Source organism: Aquarana catesbeiana, linkage group LG12 (assembly GCF_042186555.1).
Source record: "Aquarana catesbeiana isolate 2022-GZ linkage group LG12, ASM4218655v1, whole genome shotgun sequence".
Lineage (NCBI taxonomy): Eukaryota > Metazoa > Chordata > Amphibia > Anura > Ranidae > Aquarana > Aquarana catesbeiana.
In genome coordinates this window covers 184,188,846-184,213,154 of record NC_133335.1, presented here as the reverse complement: position 1 = coordinate 184,213,154, position 24,309 = coordinate 184,188,846, and the positions used below count along the sequence as shown (strand labels likewise).

At 40.8% G+C, this 24,309-nt stretch overlaps 1 protein-coding gene across 3 annotated transcripts in view; it reads right to left on the bottom strand.

Annotated features, from left to right (window-relative positions):
- Positions 1 to 10,817: 10,817 nt before the first annotated feature.
- The window catches only part of TNNC2 (troponin C2, fast skeletal type), a 49,156-nt gene continuing 35,664 nt past the window's right edge, over positions 10,818 to 24,309 (bottom strand). For 2 of the 3 annotated variants that reach the window (XM_073606286.1, XM_073606288.1), the window contains exons 2-6: positions 15,392 to 15,446; positions 13,540 to 13,683; positions 12,165 to 12,279; positions 11,908 to 12,044; positions 10,818 to 11,135 (exon numbers count right to left, since the gene is read on the bottom strand). In XM_073606286.1, the coding sequence (XP_073462387.1) occupies positions 11,104 to 11,135; positions 11,908 to 12,044; positions 12,165 to 12,279; positions 13,540 to 13,683; positions 15,392 to 15,446 (483 nt within the window). In that variant the 3' untranslated portion in view covers positions 10,818 to 11,103. Of the gene's footprint in view, positions 11,136 to 11,907; positions 12,045 to 12,164; positions 12,280 to 13,539; positions 13,684 to 15,391; positions 15,447 to 15,879; positions 15,985 to 24,309 lie in introns of those variants that run through there. The other variant, XM_073606285.1, reaches the window with a different exon arrangement.

Genomic DNA, 24,309 nt, shown 5'->3' with positions numbered 1-24,309 from the left:
TCGTGGTTGGGATTCGAACCAGCAACCCTTTTTTTACTACTATGTGAGATTCCTACCCACTACACCACTGTGCCACCCACTTGTATTTAATCCTATATATTTATTACACCCTGCCAGGTTAGCGAGAATGGGAGTAGGTGATGATCGATCCTGTACTCTTTGCATGAGGGATCACGGTGATCTAATACACCTTCTCTGGCGTTGCCCTAAATTGCATGTTTACTGGAAGGAGGTTATAGGTATCATTAGTCCAGAAAGAGTGTAATGCCGCATACACACAAGCAGTTTTGCCGTTGAAATAAACTCTGAAGGTTTCTCCAACGGAATTCCGCTCAAGCTGTCTTGCATACACACGGTCACACCAAAGTCCGACCGTCAAGAACGTGGTGACGTACCACATGTATGACGGGACTAGAAAGAGGAAGTGCAATAGCCAGTGCGCCACCCTTTGGGCTCCTTCTGCTAATCTCGTAGGAACAGCATACAGACGAGCGGTTTTTCCGATAGTAATTAGTTCCGTCGGAAAAATATAGAACATGTTCTCTATCTAAGTCCGTCTGAATTTTCAACGGAAAAAGTCCGATGGGGCAAACACACGATCGGAATATACGATGAAAAGCTCCCATCTGACTTTTTCTGATGGAAATTCCGCTCGTGTGTACGCGGCATTACACTGCTTAGACTGTGGAGAAAGATTTCCTCGTGGGTGCTGGCCCTGGCTCACCACCGTCAATAGTAACTGAAGAAAAGGAAAATTGGTCGCATACCATGGAAGGAAGAACGTCTGTAGAATAGTTACTTTATTGCCAAAGTGCCAAAGGACGTAGACAGGATGTTACAGGAACATAGGTAGACCAGTTTCACTCGGATAACTCGTGCTTGCAGTAGTTGTAAACCCTCTTATACACCCAGTGAAGTGAATAGCCTCAGGTGATACACAGACAAATCTCCCTACATAAGTTTTACTTGTTAATCTGCTGTCTTCTCTTTTGTACACTCCTTCAAAGTGCTGATTTTAGATGAAATCTTTCTGCATTTTTCAGTAACACAGAGGAGGGGGTGGAGAGCATCAGTCAGAGGCAGTGGCGGCTGGTGCTCTATATTTTGGGGGGAGCAGCAAACAAACCTGTTGGAGATAGTCAAGAAAACACTACAGATATATGTGCTTTGCTCAGATTTAGAGGTTTACAACCAATTTAAGTGTACGCCCAATGCGAGAGCCATGTTTGCCTGCATGGGGATGCACAGATGTTCCATGCAGGCAGTCCCATTGGTGTCATTTAGGATGCAGTGGCTGTACAGACACATCCACCGCTCCCAATTTAACATTCATGCTGGTCCCTAAAACACACACTCTCTGTGTTTGTGTACTCGCGCTTGCGCACACACAGCTGTCAAATGGGGAACAATGCATCTGCTGCGTCCCAATACATATGAATAGGATGCCTGCATGGGGATGCACAGAACACCTGTGCAATCCCTTTGTGGGCAAGCACGGCCCTCGCACATGCACACTCTGAAGTATGCCTGTGTGAACAGGACCCAGTCCCGCTCTCCTCTATGGGGAGATCGGATGGAAGCGGACCACATGTGCATTTTCATCCGATTACCTCAAATCTGCCAGACGGGTGGAAAATAGGACCACCATCCGTCTGGATTTTGCGGACAGGATCGGATAACGGCAGATGTCACTGCTGACATCCGCCGCTCCATAAGGGTGAATGGAGGGTCCGATTAGGTCTGCCTGAAAAACTGACAGGCGGACTGGATCGGACAGCCCGTGTAAAAGGGCCCTTAGTTTGTACAGAACATGAAAACAGGAGGTGAGAACAATAGGGGGTATCTTCTTTAGGGTCCTTCATTGCAGGACCAGGCTGCATTGTCTAATTGCAATGTAGTCTACAGGAAAGTACAACACGACACAAGAATGTGTATTTCACTAGAGTACAACATACTGCTGGAAGTTTACAATGGCTTTTAAGAATTGTGAGCTCTGTGGATGTCATGTTGGATAGCTTTTAGCCTAAATGATCGATTTTCTAAAAATCAGTGGTGAAATCTATCAAAAACAGTTTGAAAAAAATCTATTCGCATGACATGTGAATGTGACCGGCTATCAATGGAGCCGGTTCACACATGCCTGGGCCGACCATGGTGCGGTTTCCAAAAGGCTCCTCTGCGTTTTTGGGTTTGGTTCAAGTGCGAATTCAGGCAAAAATGCGGGCCTGATTCGCACCTGAACCGGTGAACAGAAACGCACAGGACACCAGACTGCAAACCGCACTGCAGATATGTAAACCCGGCCCAAGCCTGTCTGTTAAAATAGAATGCAATTCAGGATTGTATGATCAACAATCACTGAAGCCCAATAGTTCCTATGTATAAAGCAGCATGCATAGGATAGCAGGGGATAGCAAGAGAGTCTATTGTCTGTGGGTATTATAAGGTGATAGTTTGATGAATAATGACTGGCCTATGGAGATGTTGACTCCTGCAACTGAATGTATGAGCATTGACAATATAAATATAAAGCCCCCAATAGACATTATGTGAGGGGGATCTCTCCAACATGGACATAATGGGGGTTGATTTGCTAAAGGCAGATAGACCTTGCACTGTGCAAGTGGAGTTGCACTCATTTTCCCCAGAGCTTGGTGAACGTGGTGATTTCCATCACCCAATTATGTGGGTTTTTCCTTGCACCTGATTGGGTATTTTTTTACAAAATTAAAACTTTACCACATTACATTTACTAAGGAAAATGAGTGCAACTGCACTTGAAAAGTGAACAGTCTATTTGCCGTCAGTAATTCAAACCCAAAGGGATAGAGGTCTGATCCTTCCCCAATCTATTTATTTTTGCTACCTTCAGCACCCTGTGTATTCCACTCACCCTTTCCTTTTTACTATAGAAATAGAGGCTGTTCACTTAGTAAAGTGAGTGTTAGTGAATACCCCATCATGTGTTTGAAAAATCCTGTTTTAAGTTGCATATTCAAAGTGAACTCGCCTTCATCTTGTTCACTGATATTTACATTGTCAGGCAAACAACCTTTATTCCTACAGTAAATCAGCCATAGTAAGACTGGCATGCACAGGGATGCTTGATCCCCATAATTAGGCTCCGGTGGGTAGAGCAAATCACGTTGGGGGCATGGCCTGAGCCCAAAATGAGACTGCCACATACTACTCCATCAGTGGATTTGCAGCGATGTGTGGCTTGAGGGACCCTTCTTTCATACATGCTGATGTTTGGAGCTGAGACAAGCTCCGTTCCCGGCCGGCACTCCCAACAGTTGGCAATCGATTGGGACCATCCAAGAGCCTGAGCGGCACCCATATTTGTACAAATGGCATGCACAGAGTGCTAAATATAGGGAACATGGATAGATTGTGGATGGGTTAGACCCAGGGGTGGTACAAGAAAGGGGGGGAGTGTCAGGAAGGGCAGCCACCCAAGATACAGCACTGTCTTGTGGGGGGGTACACCATGTAGTGAGCCACGCTCCCCTTACTGCATACACGCTCCAGTGCAGTGGCTGGAAAGCAACGGGCCATGGCTTCATGACTGCTCTTAGAGCTACTGCGGTCACACTGTGCTCCAATACACCAACTCTCCACCACAGCCAACACAGAAAGCACACTCAACATACACAACCACCTCCCAGTTGTTAGAAGGCAAGCAACTGGCCAAGCATGCCCAGTCCAGACTCCATGCCAACCAGAGTAAGGAGGCAGCAAATGGGGCAAGGTGATACGCCTATTATATGTCATGAATTAGTATTGGGGACCGGAAGGGTAGTTCCACATCCTTGTCCTGGGCACTCAATTAATTCATCATGGTACTGGTTAGACCTATATCCCTATATGACCCCAGAGGAGAGAAATCAACCCTACTGTGTGACTATATTAATACTGCTATCTGTAGTGAATATTGAAGAGGTTGGTTATTAACACTATGCTGAACTGAACTGAGCTGAACATTGGACATTGTATGTATAATCTGAGTAAATGAATACCATCAGTAAATCACCATAGAGGTAAAAATATCTGTAATGAAAATATGCTCTTCCCTATAACTAGACAGATTTGGTCTGCTTTACCTGATTTTTCACCCAAAACTTTGAGCCTTCTGTGCAGGTATGCTTACATTAAAGTACCTGAACCCCCTAACAATGAACTTCTCCTCTTTTCTCCCTTTTGGTATGTTGCTGCCTTTGCTATCTCAGAAAAGACTACTTAGCTCTCCCTGTTCTTATCTTTGACTACAAGTCAGTTATTCCCTAAGCTGTTGATGAGAAGGCAGTGGTTGAGTAGTAACCAAAAGACAAATGGGCTGGGCTGACACCACTCAGTTCATAAAACTCTATATGTCGTCACCCCATAATAGGAAATAAGGAGCTCAGCTTAGTGCATTCCTGGTAAATCAAAAGGTATTTTTATACGCTTGCAGGCTTTAAATGAATAAAACATGGGCAAATTTGCATGTATTGCAGAGTTGTACTGCATCACGGCCAGCGGGAAGGAGTTCATATTGGTTTAGTGTGTATATAATTCGGCTTGTTCAGTTACAAAGTGTAAAATACAGTAAACTACAATTAGTTTTTTTCAGTCACTGAGGGGTAAAGGGTAGTTTGATTCTGTGGTTCACTGCACATTAGTCTTTCCCTGGCTGAATATGTCTTAAGTTTGCATTTTTTTCTTTAGTGTTGCTAGGGATTGTCTTACTAGAAGAAGGGTTATTATGTATCACTGATGTCATCAAGAAGAAATACCATATCTGTTACTCATGCTTCCTAATACTTTGAAATCTAAACTTGGAACAATGTTAAGCCCTTCTGGCCCCATTCTACTCTGGCCTCACCCCTGTCTCTCTAGCCACACTTGCATGTAGGTGCCACTTCCATGTCTCTTAACCCACCTCTTTAGGGTTTGTGAACCTAGGCAGTTGGAAAGTATGTTGCAGGTCTAATGCTTGTAGTTTTATAACATATAAAAAATGATAGGTTCTAATCTTTTAGAAGCCAGGATATATAATATCCTGTCTGTGATATCCCTTCTATTCAGTATTAGTTTTATTAGAATACTGGATTTACAGTGCCTTGCAAAAGTATTCACCCCCCTTGGCTTTTTACTTATTTTGTTACATTACAACCTTTAGTTTGTTTTTTTTTTTAATCTGAATTATATGTGATGGATCAGAACACAATAGTCTAAGTTGGTGAAGTAAAATTAGAAAAATATATACATAAAACTATTTTTCGGAAATAAAAAAACTGATAATTGGCATGTGCGTTTTGAGTTTGAGAAAAGGCATGTGGGAGACTCCCAAAATGTATGGAGGAAGGTGCTCTGATCTGATGAGACTAAAATTAAACTTTTTGGCCATGAAAGAAAACGCTATGCCTGGCTCAAACCCAACACATCACATCACCCAAAGAACACCATCCCCACAGTGAAACATGGTGGTGGCAGCATCATGCTGTGGGGATGTTTTTCAGCAGTTAGGACTCGGAAACTGGTCAGAGTTGAGGGAAAGATGGATGGTGCTAAATACAGGGATATTCTTGAGCATAACCTGTACCATTTGTGTGTGATTTGAGGCTAGGACGGAGGTTCACCTTCCAGCAGGATAATGACCCCAAACACACTGCTAAAGCAACACTTGAGTGGTTTAAGGAGAAACATGTAAATGTGTTGGAATGGCCTAGTCAATCCAATAGAAAATATGTGGTCAGACTTAAAGATTGCTGTTCACAAGCACAAACCATCCAACTTGAAGGAGCTGGAGCAGTTAAGCAAGGATGAATGGGCAAAAATCCCAGTGGTAAGTTGTGGCAAGCTCATAGAGACTTATCCAAAGAGACTTGGAGCTGTGATAGCCACAAAAGGTGGCTCTACAAAGTATTGACTTTAGGGGTGAATAGTTATGCACATTGACTTTTTCTGTTATTTTGTCCTATTTGTTGTTTGCTTCACAGTATAAAAAAAAAAATCTTCAAAGTTGTGGGCATGTTCTGTAAATTAAATGATGCAAATCCTCAAACAATCCATGTTAATTCCAGGTTGTGAGGCAACAAAACACGAAAAATGCCAAGGGGGAATAGTTTTGCAAGGCACTGTATATAGTGCAAACTGTTTGCCAAGGGCTTTACAAAATAAAAAGGTTGGTGATGTGGCCGGCGGCAGAGTTATTGATGGCTTTGTATGTTGATGTTAGTATTTGGTGGGGAGGAATGAATGGTTAGTGATATGTGACATGAATAAATCAGGCAGTAGCATTTTTGAGAGCCTGAAGGGGGATAGCCACTGTAAAGGTAGGCCAACAAAGAGGGAATAGCCTTAGCCAAGGGCAGAGTTCAAGTCCCATGATTATCCGTCAGTGGCGGCCTCAGTGTAGAGCAGGGGCAGCTGACAACGGATGCCCCATTGTAAGTCTATGAGTGACGTCATCTCCCTAGCAGCTTCAGAATAGATAAGTATACAGATCTTTTCTTTACAGGGTTAGATAGAATAGTCTTAGAATGAGTGTGAGAGTATATTTAGCCTTAGTTAGCTTTTGACTGAACTATCACTTTAAAAAGAAAGTGAATTAGTAGCTTTGAAGTGCCATTGGTTAAGTTGGGGCGTATATTTGTATATATGTAAGAGTTGGGCAGTGAATGGATGTGGGGTCAAAAGGAAAGATAAGCGACCAGGATTACACCTAGTAACTTGGCAAGAGGGAAAGGGCTGATAGTTGCGCAATAGATCTTGATGGGTAGGGACATGGGGGGAAAGGAAATATATTAAGCTTTATTTTGAAAAGACTGAGTTTAAGGAAATGGTGTGTCATCCATAATGTTGTATTAGTTAGTAAATTAGTTATGCGTGAGGAGATTTAAGGAGTGAGCTGAGAAGTAGAGATATAGACTTGGGTTTCTTCAGAATAGAGATTGTATTGGGAGGCTATCACCTGACCCAGGTGGGAGGTGTAGTTAAAGAATAGAAAGGAACCTGAGGACAAAGCTTTGGGGGTCCCCAATGGAAAGAAGAGAGAAGGTGACAGAGTTCAAGGTGACACAGAAGGCGCATAAACGGAAGCAAGGACATGGATCTTAACTAGTTCAGACTGGTGGGGTCCAGCGAGAGTTTTTTAAGTATGGGGGTGACAAGTTGATGTTTTAGAGGGGAGGGGAAGATGCCAGTATAAAGTAAGAAATTGAAGATATGAGAGAGCCTAGAACAGGGCAAGAGAGTGACTAGAGTAGTGTGAGAAACCGGGTCCAGGGGGCTGGCAGTTGGTGGTCTTCAGAAAAAAGTTTAGCAAACTCCTCTGTGGTAACAGGGTCAAAGGAGGACATGGTATGTTAGGTGGAGGGGATATCTGTACAGCAGAGATCTCATCACAAATGCCATGGATCTTGTATTTTAAATGATTGACAACATCTTGGGCAGTGAATGGGTTAGTGGGTGGAGGCAAAAGTTGACAAAGTAGAAAGTTAAAGGTATAGAAGAACTGATGAGGACTGGATAGGCGGGTGTTAATGAGAGTAATGAAATCGATCTGTTTGGCAGCATGAAAGCAGGAAATGTATTTTACGAAGTCAGATTTATACAGGGCAAAGTCCTTCTATTTAGTCTTACTCCAGAGGTGCTCAAAAGCATAACTATTTTGAGACTTCTGGTGTTGTCTGTGTGCCAAGGTTGTAGCAGTCAGAGCTTGTGTGTAATGAGGTGAGCAAGTGTGTCCAGGTAGGATTGGTGCGAGCTGTTATAGACAAAGGTGGCAGGTCAGGACAGAACAGAGATGAGATTTAGTCATAGAGCAGTTTGTTACAGAGTAGAGAAATTAAAGGTTAAAGTACCAACGGTTTCTATGGGTAACTGTTTGCTGGTTGGAGGGATAGGGGGTTGAAAACAGAGAGTGCATGAAAGTGATACGGCTCTGATCAGAGAGAGGAAAAGGGATGTTGGAGAAATTGCAAGGAGGGCAGAGGTGGGACAAGGTCGAGGGTGTTGTCATCAGAGTGAGTAGAAGTATTTATTGTGTTAAATAATTGGCTATGTTTAGTAGTTTAGAGGTAGCTGGGGTGTTAATATTAACAGGGATGTTAAGGTCACCAAGATGATAGTGGGTAAAGGATAAAGAAATACAGGTTCACATGCAATCTGTCTGTAGTGGATCACTGATGTTTGTAGATGCTTATGTGGTTCTGCCTTGCCTAAATTGCTATGTTTATCTGTCATAATACTAGTGCAGAATTAATACTTAGGCAGAAATAATAATTGGCTGTGCCTATGCCCCTGGCCTGTATTCAGGTGTGCCCAACTGTCCTGCCATTTTGAGGGGTTATATTACACTTTGAATGTTGAAGAGGACTAAAGCTGAAGGATTCTTCCATCTACACAAACAGTTAAGCCAGGTACACACTAACAGGTTTTTTTTTGTGCAACCCCGCAGGTTGCACGAAAAAAAACTGACAGCTCCGGTCGGAGCCGCTGTACTAACAATGCAAGGTTAGTTCAGCATTCTCCCCTGCTGAGCTGTTGTGTTCTGACAGGGGGATGGCCCCCCTTCCAGAACACTCCGATCAGCGCTCTCTGCCATTGGCTGAGAGCGTTTATCGGGAGTAGGTCGGCTGCTGGTTTTTCAACATGCACGTCCAAAAGAAGCCAGCCAAAATGGCCAGCTTCTGTCGGACAGAACGATATACACATGGGTTGAATGTTAACTGTTTTTTTTTAACTGTCACCCGACATTCAGCCCGTGTTTACGGGGCTTTAGATGGAAGAAAGTCCCCCGCCTTTTACATTGTATTCTGACAGTGGCACCCGAATACAATGATCAGCGGATGGAGCTGCAGCAGAAGTCAATTAAATGTATCTACCCTGTTTCTCTCTATATACTCTAGATCTATCTATCTATCTATCTATCTATCTATCTATCTATCTATCTATCTATCTATCTATCTATCTATCTATCTATCTATCTATCTATCTATCTATCTATCTAGCTATCTATCTATCTATCTATCTATTTCTATTCTCCATCTGGTTATATTTCTATCTATATTCTCCATATCTATCTACCTATTTTTAAATCCATCTACATATCTATCTCTATCTGTATCTGCCTACCTATCTTTTTATACATATGAGAGTTTCTATTTTTTGAACAAAGTTTGTTAGATTTACACATTGTTAATGGTTACACAAAGGGAAGTTGTATTTCATTTTACATATATAAAATGTTTGGCCTCACAGTAACTAAACTTCAACTTCTGATCCTTATTGACTGATGTATTGTATTTGAGACTGTTTTTAGTCATACTGTCTTGCTTGGTTGACAATAAAGCAGCTCTATTTTGTAAAAAAAAAAAAACTTCAACTTAATATGTACTGCCCTTATAAATTATTACAAATCCAATTTTACATGCATACAAAAACTTGAAGAATTTGGTAACCGTAAAGATCATATAAATAATGTCAATATGAGTTGGTTGAAGACTGAATGAATAAATGAGTGAGGAATCACACCATGTTATACAGATGATTTGGGGTCCCTGGTGCCTTATGCACTTGTGTATCTACAGGAGACAAACTGCTGATAGGACATGCTGGCCATACTGGTAGATCTGCAGTAGGGACTCGGGCTGTTTAAACCTCCAGTAGATAATACCTAGAAGTGGAGCTTTATAGGTAAATTGGAAATCCTGCTGAGTAAATGAGTTATCAATGTTCGTCTTAAAACTGTCTGCCTGGTAATTCCAGATAACAGTCTTACCTTGAAGTTGAATTCATCTTTTTTAAACCATCTTTTTTTTAAGCTTTAAGATGAAAGAAACTAAGCTTCTTTCTTTTCTTCTTATCTCAAATCCTCAGCATAAAATTTTCAGACATATTTTCAAGAGGCTGTTCTATTAAGCAGTGACTGTGGATGAAACCCTTATGTTCCGTAGTGCTTCGCTCTATTCATGAAATATTATACGTGCATCAACTCGAAGAAGCTACTTGATATAAATTTACTGTATAGTGTCTGTAATATTGTGTTGTCTGTTTTCATATAGTTTAAGTCTATAACTTATGTAAAAATCACCATTGATCATATTATTAAAATCAATGTTTTCACCCAAGTATCTTACAACTTTCACCCAAGATTTATACATTTTTTTTACATAATGTTCAAATAATATGTAAATCTTGGATGAAAGTTGTATGAAACGTGGGTGAAAACATTTTTAAATAAATCCCAAAATAGTTACAGCTATGAATAAACCTTTGTTTCACTGATTGTAGGCTATAGCTGTATTGCACTGACTGTGTCACAGATGCATTGCTCATTGAAACATATACTATATATGTGTGTGTATATATATATATATATATATATATATATATATATATATATATATATATATATATGTGTGTGTGTGTATATATATATATATATATATATATATATATATATATATATATATATATATAAATTAGTCAAGGGAGTATAGCCAGCCCATTTACTGGCACAATGCATGCTCAATGACACAATTCCATCATAATACAGTCTTCTAATAGCCTCCGAATGGTTACAAAAATTGTTACATTTCATCTCATTGTGTGGGTAACAATAAGTGCACACTGTAGTTCAGTTTTTAGCCAATAACACACAAAGCATTTGCATTTTTTTTTTTAGAAATATTCATTCAAAATTTTTTTAGATTGTTCTATATTACTTCAGAAAAAAAAGATATGAGCATGTAATGCCTGTTATTGCCAGAAGAGACAGTAATGCGTCATTCCACAACATTCTTTCAATCTCATGGATCTCAGAGCTTGGAAAGGTTCACTAAGACTTTTAATGATCTTTTCAGTTTTATAAATAACATCTGAAAGTTGAAGAAATAAAGACTAGAGAGCAGAGCATCTGATTGTGAATATGGAAAAAGAGAAGAAATCTCTGCAGGCAGATAGGTGTAGGTAGTGCTTGTAGAGTAGAGATGAGGCAGAGAGGATTCTGGGAGGCGCAAGACAGAGCAGGGGGGATTACTCCATCCAACAGAAAGTGTAAGACGCAATGTAATGTACAGGCTGGCGTTACAACGCTCCAGAGGAATGTCCTACAGCTTATTGCACACCTTCCATCATCTTGAGGAACTCTGTGGAGAAAGAAGCAAAAATGCTATAGAATGTGTAATATCAATTAGGGACACATACAACAATTACTTTACAACTCTTGTCTGATAAGTTAAAAGCTTGTGCTGTAACAGCACTTGTCTATTTTTATTTTTAGGGACCCATTTGGCCATGTAACATGCAAAACAAGTCATTATGGGGGTTATTTACTGAAGTTGGAGCGTGCAAAATCTGGTGCAGCTCTGTACAGAAAGCACCACTATTAACTGAAATCTGTTGCAGTTAGAGGATGTACAAAATCAACCAACGGAACAGATTGTGCAATATTTTCAATAGGCCAGATAATCATTCCAATCTCAAATCAATTGGAACTGGTCATGTATTTTTTCACCAACTTCTGCTTTTAAACTGCAATAAAAAGGTGCAATGAGGTGTAAGGTTGACCAAGCACTTTACAGTACAATTGTACAATCTCTGCACATGGAAAGGGGCATAGCTTCATATTAACACCACTGTACAATATTAATGAAATGATCTTCAGCATTCCATTTGTTCTTGAGATTCTTCCTTCATAATGGTAGCCTGGGAAACTTTTATGAGGCTGAAGTTCTTTCACCAAACTTGTTTATGGACTAGCAGTGTTACTATAAAAGGCAAAGGGACACAAATATGTCATGCCCCTGCATATGAGTGCCAGATTTCATTGTGGAACAAAGCCGATGTTGTATGATGTCACCAATCAGGAAGTTGTATCGGTGCATCTTGTGGGGTGACATATAGATACATGGGACTCACCATCAAAGTCAATCTTTCCATCATTGTTTTTGTCTCCATCCTTCAAGAGCTCCTCAATCTCTTCATCTGTAATGCTTTCCCCTGAAGAGCGCAAGATCTCTCCCAACTCTTCACTATCAATGTATCCATCAGCATTCCTGATTGAAAGGACAGACATTGTTAGCCAGGAATGCTACAACAGCCATGTAAATGGACACAAGTATCTGTGTCTAACCAAATGAAGGGTTACTAAATATGGAAGTGAAGCCAGCACTTACTTGTCAAAGATGCGAAAGCATTCAGCCAATTCCTCTTCACTTTTTCCTTGCGCATCCTCTTTCATCTGGCGCACCATCATGACCAAGAACTCTTCAAAGTCGATGGTACCGCTGCCTGCAAGATATCATGGGTGTTACCTCAAATCTTGGCTCAGTACACAGTACATCTTTACATGTGTATCATACAGCTCCAAGAAACAGGTGACCATTCAGTTTTAAAATGACACAGGTTTTGTCTGTGACATACAGTATTTGTGACATACTGCACTGTACACAATGGACCATACAGTAATCATTTATGAGAAAGTGCCATCTTTTAAGGTGACCACACAATGTATGGTTATTGTGTCATATCAGGACTGCATGTCAGAAAATTGCCATTGACTACAATAGAGTAGTGTAGATCAGTGGTTCTCAACCTCAGTCCTCAAGTACCCCCAACAGGCCATGTTTGCAGGTTTTCCTTTACTTTGCACAGCTGCTTTAAATCAATATCAATGACATGGTATTGCTAAGAGCTATTTTATCTAAGGGAAGTTCCCAAAACATGGCCTGTTGGGGGTACTTGAGGACTGAGGTTGAGAACCACTGGTGTAGATGACAGTGCAGAGGCTGCATTGACCTGCTTTGCAGAGTTTCTTTGGATGCAGCAGATCCTATTGATATATGTTTTGTTTGCATGCAAAGCAGGTCAAAGATGGCTTTTTCTTCACAAATGTTGTGTTCTGCCTTCAAACACATGTGTTTGAGCAACACTGCATCTGATTGGAAAAGGCTGAGTTTGATGTAAACACCCGTCCACATGCTCCCTTCTCATTCAAATGGGATTGGACATATTTGTCATGACTATTTTTTTTTATTCAGATCATCATTGTATATCTAGGTTATGCATGGGGTGAAGGGGAGGAGTGCAAGCAGAGACCTAAACAGTGGCCTCATCTTGGCTGAAGCGATAAACATTTCCTATATAAATTTAAACCAGTTGATTCACTATATCAAGACTATCTATAGTCTTCTGAAATCATTGAAAATAATGGTTGTAGATTGAGCTGACCAAAGAGCTCAATTGAGCAATGCTAATCTTATGTACATGGTTACTTTCAGACCTTATTTACTTTTGTGGGGGCACAGTTATATTCAATATTCAGATGTCGAAAACCAAAATGAATGATTATGGCTATGACTTCATTTTCCTTGTCTTCTTGTCGATGTAGTCAATGTTGTCATCCAAGTAACTCAAAAAAAACTGGCTTGTGTGCCAGTGTTTGGTTTATTCAAATTTGCTGTAAGTATGTATGGCAAAATTTGACAAAATTCTGGCCATCGTGTAGTTAAGGTTGTGTACAACGCCATCAATACTCCTTCCTAAACTCACCATCTTCATCTACCTCCAAAATGATTTCATCCAACTCTTCTTTGGTTGGGGTCTGCCCAAGCATCCTCATGACAGTACCCAACTCCTTGGTGCTGATGTCACCGCCACCATCAGTGTCAAACATGTCAAAGGCTGCCTTGAACTCTGTTAACAGAGAAAAGAAAAGTTTTTGATTTTCTTGCTATCACATTGTAATAGGTAATCCAAACTTGCTCTTCCATACTCATTCAATGATCACTTTACATAAATCAGTCTCTGCTTCCTGAGATTTTGTGCTGTGCTTTTACTTCCATCATAATGAATCTTGCCATTGCATTATGCTTTTCTATGCTGTTTAAAATTTTGCTTCTCATTCTATAAATATTCCTCTAAAACTTCAACATGGCTGTGAAATTCTTTCCTTACAATCTACATTTTAATGCCCCTACTTATCTCTGCAAAGTGTCATTACTCCCTTTTCTAGTGTTACTTGCCCTTTTTCATGTATATACCAATGGACATTTAAAGGAAAATGGATCTCAAGAAGACAGTACGGGAACCCATTTCTGACTTTCTAATCTGAAATGACTAGAAGTATTTTTAATGCTAATAGACTGGCCCTCTCTGGCCTCAAAACATTTTTCCAAAAATGGAAAACATGGCCAGCTAGAGAAGTCATAACACCTAATTTTGTATACTTGTTCTATGTTGATAAGTTATACAGTACAGAGGCCAGGGGACCAACATGACAGCCATGCAACTAGCAATTTTAGAAATAGAGGTCAGCAATGGCAACCCCCATATTTTACTTATGACAGGTTACATAATTTTGGTGATGCTACCCAGAGCACAAATTAGATTTTAGGCCAGCAGGGCTCAGCCATATATGGCCCTTCTTTTATAGCCTTTAAGCTACATTTTCCCCTTTCATTTATGATAGATATAATAGTGTTTTATGGTGAAACCTGCAATAGTATCATATTGTACATACTACTGGCCATTACTGCTAAGGCTGCTGGTTTTAGCCTCACTTTATTAAAGTTAATTCAACTGATAAGCTAAATAAATAGGCTAAATAAAAAATAACTTATTCTATTAAATGCAGAAATCTGAAATCGAGACACTTATGGTCTTGCTTCATAAACAGCCATGGTGAATAACAACTCATACAACTAATTACAAAGCAGCTTTCTATTAGTCTGCCAATGTAAGTTGTCAAAATAATAATTCTTGGTATGAAATGCTGCACACTACTATAAAGAAGTTTATTAAGCCTTTTTAACACTAGTATATTTATCCTGTGAGACAGATTTTTCTCTTTCTCATAAAAGGAATATAAAGATTGAATTATCTTTAGACTTTCCTTAACTTTCTTGTCCATTACATAACAATCTGAATAATTTGTGGAGATAAGGGGCCTCAAGAGACAACTAGGTGTACATGCCTTTAATCACACATTTAAATCAGATGTACAATATGGTAAACACAGGCTAAGACTATTCATACATTATACAATATTCTTGTACAATTTTCCTTTAGATTTACCAAAACCATACAATATGTCAAACCTAAACACTTTCAATTTATATGCAGTCAGGCAGGCCCTTCTACTACATAGTTGAAGGTAAATTTAAAAGACATTAAATAAGAAAATTGTATAATGTATGGCCAGCTTAACACACTAAAGGTATGCAAAATATAAGTAGCAGCAACAAATGAAGTCTCATAATTGCCAGAAAGACAGGCCCCTTGAAATGGGTCTTTTTTTAAAAAGATGTCAAATTGATTGCTTGATCCTAAGCTAAGAAAAGGCTGGACACCACTGATCTAGGCTCCACCAAATATTACAAAGCATAAAGTACAGGGAACTTACCAGCGATCATTTCTTCACTGAGGAAGGACCTCGCGTCCATTTGCTGGTCTGTAGGCTGTAAACCAAAGATATGCTCATTATTGATCCATCATCCATTAATTCATCCTAAGAAAAGACCTAACCCTTAATACACTACTCCACTTTTTAGTCATGCCTTCAAAATAAGCCAGGAGCCAGGCCTGCAAGTGCCGCTTTGTGCAGAGCAAATAGCCCTGGGTATTCCTTCAACCAGCAAAACAAAATCATCAGGGGCTTCAAGTAATAAAGAGTATCCACAAGAGCTGGGAGCACAAATGACATCTTCTGTGGGGTCTGATATGAGGAATTCCAAAAAACCCCATTACCCCAGACAGGAGCAAACTTTCATTAAAAATAACCAGCAAAAAAAAAGAAAAAAGTGAAATATTGTAGGGCACAACAAAATAGAAGATTGGCTGAGTGGAGGATAAGGAGGTATTGGTACAGATGCCACAAAAACGCAGACTGACCTGCGCCATGGTGCCTTGGGACACAGAGCTTCGTCACAGCACTATGTCCACGGATGACTGAACCCCAAGAGGTTGCTGCAGGTGTCCAAAAGATAAGAGCTGGTATAATTAGCAGACACTTCAAGGCTCCTTATAGGGAGTGGAGCTCAGAGGGGGATTGGGTTACTCCTCACATATGAACCCCCTAAGGCTGGCAGAGATGGAGATGAACTGAAGCTGCCAAATTACTAAATATACTCTCTGCAGACAGAGCAAGTTTCCCTGAAATAGGCTGAATCCTGAGTGTCCATTATGCTTTACTTTAACTTCTGTCTGTATAAATTTTCTATGGCCATTATGCTTTCCCACTTTCTTCCTACACCCCTACATTTGATTTAAAAGTAACACATTCAAGAAATATGTCTGGTATCTGTCACCAAGAACGGTAACAGGCTATTAAAGGGATTGCAGAATATATTACTTTTAGTATGCACAAAGTGAAAAGTTATATACCTTAAGTCGTATTGAGAAACTGTGCCATACAAATACACATAGAAGATCCTAGGATTCTGCAGATTAACCCAGTTTCATCTGTTGAATCATTCAAATGCATGTTCAGCCAGATGTTTTATTTCAGTTTTGGATATAGTGGGAAATGTAGGAACCTCTGTTAGATTTTTTACTGCTGTCCAAGACTTTTGGGGAGATTTCTCCTCTCTTTGGGCCCATTCAGACCTTGACGTTCTGGGGCATTGTGCTTTCCTTTTTTTTTTCTCATTTTGCATTAAAGCTATCTGTTCAAATTAATGGGCTGGCAATGCACCACCATGTCCATAAAAAGGACATGCACCATTCATAGCAACACAGCACACTACAACGCATGGTATTGCATTACTGTGAATTTGAGCTGCACTGCCTTAGTGCATCTGGGTGCCATTCAAAATGAATGGCACCGCTATGCACTAATGCCCATAACATGGTTTATCTCAAAACAGTAGAAAGAGTGTGTTTGGACCCCTCTTGTCCTGGTAACCATGACAGAAAGTTAAGAGAAAACCTAAAGCTAGAAATAGGTGATAGTATCTTGTTCAAATTGCTGTCATTGTTTTGTTAGTATGATCTGTGTGCAGCATCTGATTGGTAGATAGGCCACTTCCGCAAACCATGGGATCAACACCATAACCCTGGGTAGTATAGGCAAACCTCTGATTCAGAGATTGAAGTGCCACAACATAAGGTCATATTCAAAAAGTAGTTTATGCATTGTTGGTAGAAACCAACATGTTTTGGGGGCCCAAAAGCACCCCCTTCATTAGGGCTTTAAAAACTATAGGGTTGTCAGTCCCGTGGCTGAACAGCACTGTGTTGTAGTGTGCACACACACACCAGCTAAATCACCAGATACATATAGATATACATATTGTCAACCCTACATTTTTTAAACCCTGATGAAGGTAGTGATTTCACCCGCCCCCCCTCATACACACTGGATGCACACAATTAATACATTTCTTTCAGAATATAACCTTATGGTGTGGCCTTCCAGTCCCTATTATTGAGTTTTAACACAATAATAATAATAATCTAACAGAAGTTCTAATCCTTCTCTGCTCTATCCATAAAGAGGTTTTTGTTGGACTAAACTAAAGGATTTTTATAACTTTCACACAAGATTCAGTTAGTTGTATGTGTACATCATGAATGAAAGTTGTATGAATCTTGGGTGGAAAAACTGATAACCAGACCTCTAATGCCCCGTACACAAGGTCGGATTTTCCGACGGAAAATGTGTGATAGGACCTTGTTATCGGAAATTCCGACCGTGTGTAGGCTCCACACAAAGTTGTCGGAAAATCCGATCATTCTAAACGCGGTGACGTAAAACACGTACGTCGGGACTATAAACGGGGCAGTGACCAATAGCTTTCATCTCTTTATTTATTCTGAGCATGCGTGGCACTTTGTCCGTCGGATTTGTGTACACACGATCGGAATTTCCGACAACGGATTTTGTTGTCGGAAAATTTTATCTCCTGCTCTCCAACTTTGTGTGTCGGAAAATCCGATGGAAAATGTCCGATGGAGCCCACACACGGTCGGAATTTCCGACAACACGCTCCGATCGGACATTTTCCATCGGAAAATCCGACCGTGTGTACGGGGCATAAGAGTGATCTTTGGGAGACCGCATTGATAACCAGTCCTATCTAATTTGGCATTAGATATGCTTGTGAAGTGCATGTAAGGGATAGTAGGCGGGTGATAATGGACCTTTTCTCCATGCTTCCCTTGGGTGACATGGGAGGACTACCCCCGGGGTAGGTCCTTTGGGCTATGCCAGGCGGTGTCCGGGGTAATACATGCTAGAACAGGGATAACACCTTTTCCCAAGATGTACCCGGCACCAGGCAAGGGCCACAGTCATGTGAAGAGTCAAACATTAAGGCAGTCCCCCAACTTAGAGATGAGCCACTTATGTGTAGTATTGCATGTGGAGTTCTTCCAGAAAATGTTGACACTTGTACAGGTGTATGTGTTCCATTAGTGTACAGTATATTAGTGTACAGTCACTGTACCTGTTACCTCACTCCCAGTAACAGAATGGGGTCCCACTTAGCACATACTTCATGCTTGCTCTCACTTAACTCCTGCCTCACATACTTACCCTGTTTCCCCAAAAATAAGACCTAGCGTGATTGTCGGTGATGGCTGCAATATAAGCCCTGCCCCCCAAATAAGCCCTACCCCGTTTCTGCGAAAATAAGCCCTACCCTGAAAATAAGACCTACAAGGATTTTAACTAGGGCTTATTTGGGGGGTAGGGCTTATATTGCAGCCATCACCGACAATCACGCTAGGTCTTATTTTTGGGGAAGCAGGGTAGTAACCAGGCCATAGATCTCTGTAATGCTAGTCCGCTACTGGTGACCAGGGGAGACAGACAGCTAGACAGAGTTGGAACATCGAACACCCTATCTACAAGAGGACCCATCAACTAAGCAGGTACCATGCCAATGACTGGTTGCTGTTTCTTTCTGTGGTTACCCACGCCAACGTCTTTTCCTCTTAGACTCACACCCTGTGTTGCAGTGATGTTTCACAGAACTCAATGTGCTTTTTCAGACCCTGGTTTCTTACAGAGACACCAGGACCCCACATGCACCCCTTGAGTAAATTCAGTCCAGGCATTGGGCAGTAGAAACAACTGTACTGAACCTTTGGCAGAACATGAATAACATGCAGTAACATCTCTTCCATAACTAAACCTAATTAGGCCTGTCCCAAGTTACCTGCACAGGTGGAGTCTCTTAGAGGAAAATCCAAGCTTGGCAGTGCTCTAATAGGTCAATGTTCCAGTTTGCTTCTGGCAAATCAGGGTTCCATAGCAGACCATAGGGCCCAGCAAGTGTCTAGCTTAGGTTCCTCGTGCGTTTCACCAAATATTCCCCAGAGCCCCCCCCCCCAGGATCCGGATCGCTTCACTTTTATATATATCACAGGAGGGGGGCTGGACCCCAAGGAAAGTCTGCAAAAATGCAGAAAGTTGTTCCAACTTCCCTGCACATGATCGGCTGTTTGCGGTATACAACATGAACATTACAGAAGCACAGCTGTGGCTCTTACGTGTAAAAGTATATAAGTAATGCTTTGCCCTAATTACCAAAAAGTGCTAAAAACTGCAATGGCTAGCAAAATGCATAACAAACTCCTGATTTAGCAGTACACATCTGAGCCATTTTGATGTCATTACTTAATCTGTAATCAGAGTAAACCGATTCAAATGCTAAAATGAAGAATGAATTTGCATGTTTGCATGTATTTGCATATATGCAGATTTTTTGTTTTTTTTTTACCTGCTCTTGTAAAATAGGAAAAAAATACTTGAACTTGAGGTGCGAAGCAAAATAAAGGCAAACGCCACTAACACACGTAAAGTATCCTATCACAACACACCGGATTTCAAAGACGTGAATGGGCCCTTTGAATTTTACCATTATAATATATGTACACTTTAACTGAATGACATATAGTTTGCTAAAGCACTGTAGATCATAAACAACTGCCATAGCGTTTCTTTAAAGTATAACTAAATGCAAAACTTATTTTTTAGTTTTGGACAAAGTGGATTGGGATTAGAACACTATACCTAATCAGGTTTTTATTGCTGTCTGTGCCCCCATTAGGGAGATTCACTCTCTCTATTTGTCCTGTTTACCATTATCATTGAAAGTGAAATTAAAAGAACATCCCAAATTTTGGGTTGTCCAAAGAAAAGCAATAGAAGGGCAATCTTTCAGTGGGGACACTAGTTCTGGTGACCTGGGAGCCCCAAGGGATCCCCTTAATTTGCAGGATTTCCTCTCCCTTTCTGTTTAGGTTATGTGACAGGAAGTGAAGGTAAATCTCCCCAATGGGATGCAGATGGAAAAAAAAAATTGACAAGGGTTATAACCCTTATTAACGCTATCTAAAATTAGAAAAAATGTTTCCTTTATTTCCACTTTAAGGAAATACCGTTTTACCTTTTTTTTCATACTTTGTTGCATCTCCTGTATCCTCTTTCAGCCACTTTTGGTCTACATACGTATCTACTCAAGGCAATTGTCAGGGCTGATTTCCTGATGGTGACAATAACGGAACATGCCTTCAGCATGGACACTTATAGTCTCCACAGGATGTGATGTGTATGTGACAGAGTGATAATAAAGGACAGCAATTGTAAGGAATGGCCAACCGGTTGTCAGCCAAAACAGACCATGCCTGTGTTTTATGTGTCAGATTTGGCAACCCGTCAGAATGTGTAACGGAAGTGACACTCCGTCGCTGCCAACTTGCTACACCCCGCACTCCTCCACAGTAAGGATACAGTGAGAGGGGGGGAAAGTGGACATCTTGTTACACCCACCGGAGTTTTGCATTTTACACTTATTTTTAACAGTAATGTGAGTTTATATAGTGAAATACAGTACTTAGAACTCTGTCTGACTGGTTAGATGTTGAATTTTAAAAGCAGCGGCAAGCCTGCTGATCTCACAGGTTTGCTAATCAGAAAGAAGATCGCTGCTTTTAAAATGAAACATCTAAACATTTAGACGGAGTTCTAAGTACTGTATTTCACTATATAAACTCACTCATTACAATTAAGTGTAAAATGCAAAACTCAGGTGGGTGTAACAAGATGTCCGCTTTCCCCCTTCTCAGTGTATCCTTACTGTAGAGGAGTGTGGGGTGTAGCAAGATGGCAGCGACGAAACGTCACTTCCGTTACACATTCTGACGGGTCGCCTAATCTGATGAAACACCTGCATCTGGAATATCCACCTTCAGTGAAAGTTTGGTGAATGTCAGATTTACTGCTTCACAAATGTGCTCCTTATTCTGTTTATTGCTTTCCAGTTTAAATTGTAACTGCAGGTAAAATGTCAGGTTTACTACTTAGAAATATTTAATGAAGAAAGCAAAAAAAGCTAATAGGCATTTAACACATTTTGGATAATCTTGCTGGTGTGATACAATTGGGTTTCCATGAAACACATAGTTCTGGCATGGCTGAGGATCACAGTAATATTATAATTATTATTATACAGGATTTATATAGCGTTTGTGCAGCGCTTTACAACATGAGGGCAGACAGTACAGTTACAATACAATTTAATACAGGAGGAATCAGAGGGCTTTGCTCGTAAGAGCTTACAATCTAAAAGGGAAGGTCAGGTGATACGAAAGGTAATAACTGTGGGGGATGATTTGATGGAGAAAACAAATGTATAGTTGTCAGGTGGAGGCAGGATAGGCTTCTCTACAGAGAAGGGTTTTCAGAGAACGCCTAAAAGTGGACAGAGTAGGAGATAGTCGGAGTGATTGGGGTAGGGAGTTCCAGAATATGGGGGAGGCTCAGGAGAAGCCTTATGCCGCGTACACATGATCAGACTTTCCGACAACAAAACCGTGGATTTTTGTTTGAAGGTTGTTGGCTCCAACTTGTCTTGCATACACACGGTCACACAAATGTTGGTCAACAATTACGAATGTGGTGACGTACGGCGAGCCGATAAAAAGGAAGTTCAATAGTCATGTGATATCTCTATTATGAACGCTAGTTTTACAAGACTGAGTGCTTCCGGCTCATACTTGATTCCGAGCATGCGTGAACTTTTTGTGCGATGGACGTGTGTACACACGATCAGACTTTCCGACAACAAAGTTTTGTTGGCGGCAAATTGGAGAACCTGCTAGCCAACATTTGTTGGTGGAAAGTCCACCAACAAATGTTCGATGGAGCATACACACGGTCGGACTTTCAGCCAACAAGCTCACATCCAACATTTCCCGTCGGAAAATCCGACCGGGTGTATGCGGCATAAGAGGCAAGCAAGGGAGGAGGTGATAAGGAAGCTAGGGAGCAGGAGGACTTGGGATGAATGAAGATAGAACTATTTGGTTGGTATTTTGAGACTAGGTCAGTGATGTAGCTTGGGGGGCGAGTTGTGGATGGTGCGAGAGTGAGTAGAAGCATGTATCATTGCTTTAGGTCAAAGGAGGTTAGACTGAGCAATTTAAAAGGAGCAGGGGTGTTAGTACTATGTTGAGGTCACTGAGAATGATTATGGGAATTTCAGAAGAGAGAAAGTAGGGAAGCCAGGCAGAGAAGTCATCAAGGAAGGTTGATACCAGTCAAGGAGGCCAGTAGATCACAGCAATTCTCAAAGAGACTGGAAAAAACAGACAAATACAGTGAGCCTAAAATGATGAGGGGGACAAAGAGGGGGGAGAGAACCTGAAAGGTGGTTTGTTGGAATAAAAGGATTCCACCTCCCTTCTGTCTACTGGGTCTGCGAGGGTCCAGAGAAGAGAGGGAAACAGGATTAATGAAACCAGGCTTCAGTATCAGCAAGTAGATTAACCACTTGCCAACCAGCCGCTGTCATTATACTATGGCAGGTTGGCACGATCCTGCGAACTGTTGTAGCTGTACGTTGGCTCCTTTAAGCAGGATAGCAGGCGTGCGCCCACTGCGCAGTGGGGGTGCCAATGCTTGTGACCGGTAGTCACGATGACCGCCGGCCAATCGCGGGCATGAGAGGCATGACCAGGGACGTTTGTGTGTAAACACACAAATCCCTGTTCTGTGAGGAGAGGAGAGACAGATCGTGAGTTCCTAATAGCTAGGAACCACGATCTGTCATCTCCTATAGTCAGTTCCATCCCCCCACAGTTAGAACACAAACACTAGGGAACACAGGTAACCCCTTGATCGCCCCCTAGTGTTAACCCCTTCCCTGTCAGAGACATTTACACGGTAATCAGCACATTTTTATAGCACTGATCGCTGTATAATTGTCAATGGTTTCAAAAATGTGTCAAAAGTGACTGATGTGTCCGCCATAATGTCGCAGTCCTGATAAAAATCGCAGATCGCCGCCATTACTAGTAAAAAAAAATAAATAATAATAAATGCCATAAACATATCCCCTATTTTGTAGACACTATAACTTTTGCGCAAATCAATCAATATACGCTTCTTGTGATTTTTATTACCAAAAATATGTAGAAGAATACATATCGGCCTAAACTGAGAAAAAAATTAGCTTTTTTTAAAAAAAAAATGGGGATATTTATTATAGCAAAAAGTAAAAGATATTGTGTTTTTTTCAAAATTGTTGCTCTTTTTTTGTTCATAGCGCAAAAAATAAAAAACGCAGAGATGATCAAATACCACCAAAAAAAAGCTCTATTTGTAGGGAAAATAGGACATCAATTTTGTTTGGATACAGCGTCGCACGACTGTGCAATTGTCAGTTAAAACGGCGCAGTGACGAATCGCAAAAAATGACCTGGTCATTGAGCAGCCAAATCTTCCGGGCTGAAGTGGTTAATAGAGTTGGTGATAAAAAGGTAATGGACAGAGGTGATTTTGTTGCAGACAGAGCGGGCCTTTCAAAGGGTGTATGAGAAGGGGAGAATGATTTTGAGAAGAAGAGGAATAGGGCAGCATGGTGGATAAGTGGTTAGCACTTCTGTCCGTCAGCACTAGGGTTGTTGGTTTGAATCCCAGCCACAGCACTACCTGCCTGAAGTTTGCATGTTCTGCCTGTGTGGGTTTCCTCCCAAAGTCATGTTAATAGGTCTAAATTGGCCCTAGTATATGTATGAATGTGAGTTAGAGACCTTAGATTATAAGCTCCTTGAGGGCAGGGACTGATGTGAATGTATAAATTGATGGTGCTATATAAGTACCTGTAATAATAACAACATAATTTTGGATATTGTGGCTGCTGCCAGAGGGCATGGGGTGAAAGGTGTGTTGGCCACAGTTAAATTAAGGAGGCTCAGGGTTTTGGGATATACTGTATCTTTTTCTGTTTGCATTTATGGACAATATATATATATATATATATATATATATATATATATATATATATATATATATATATATATATATATATATAT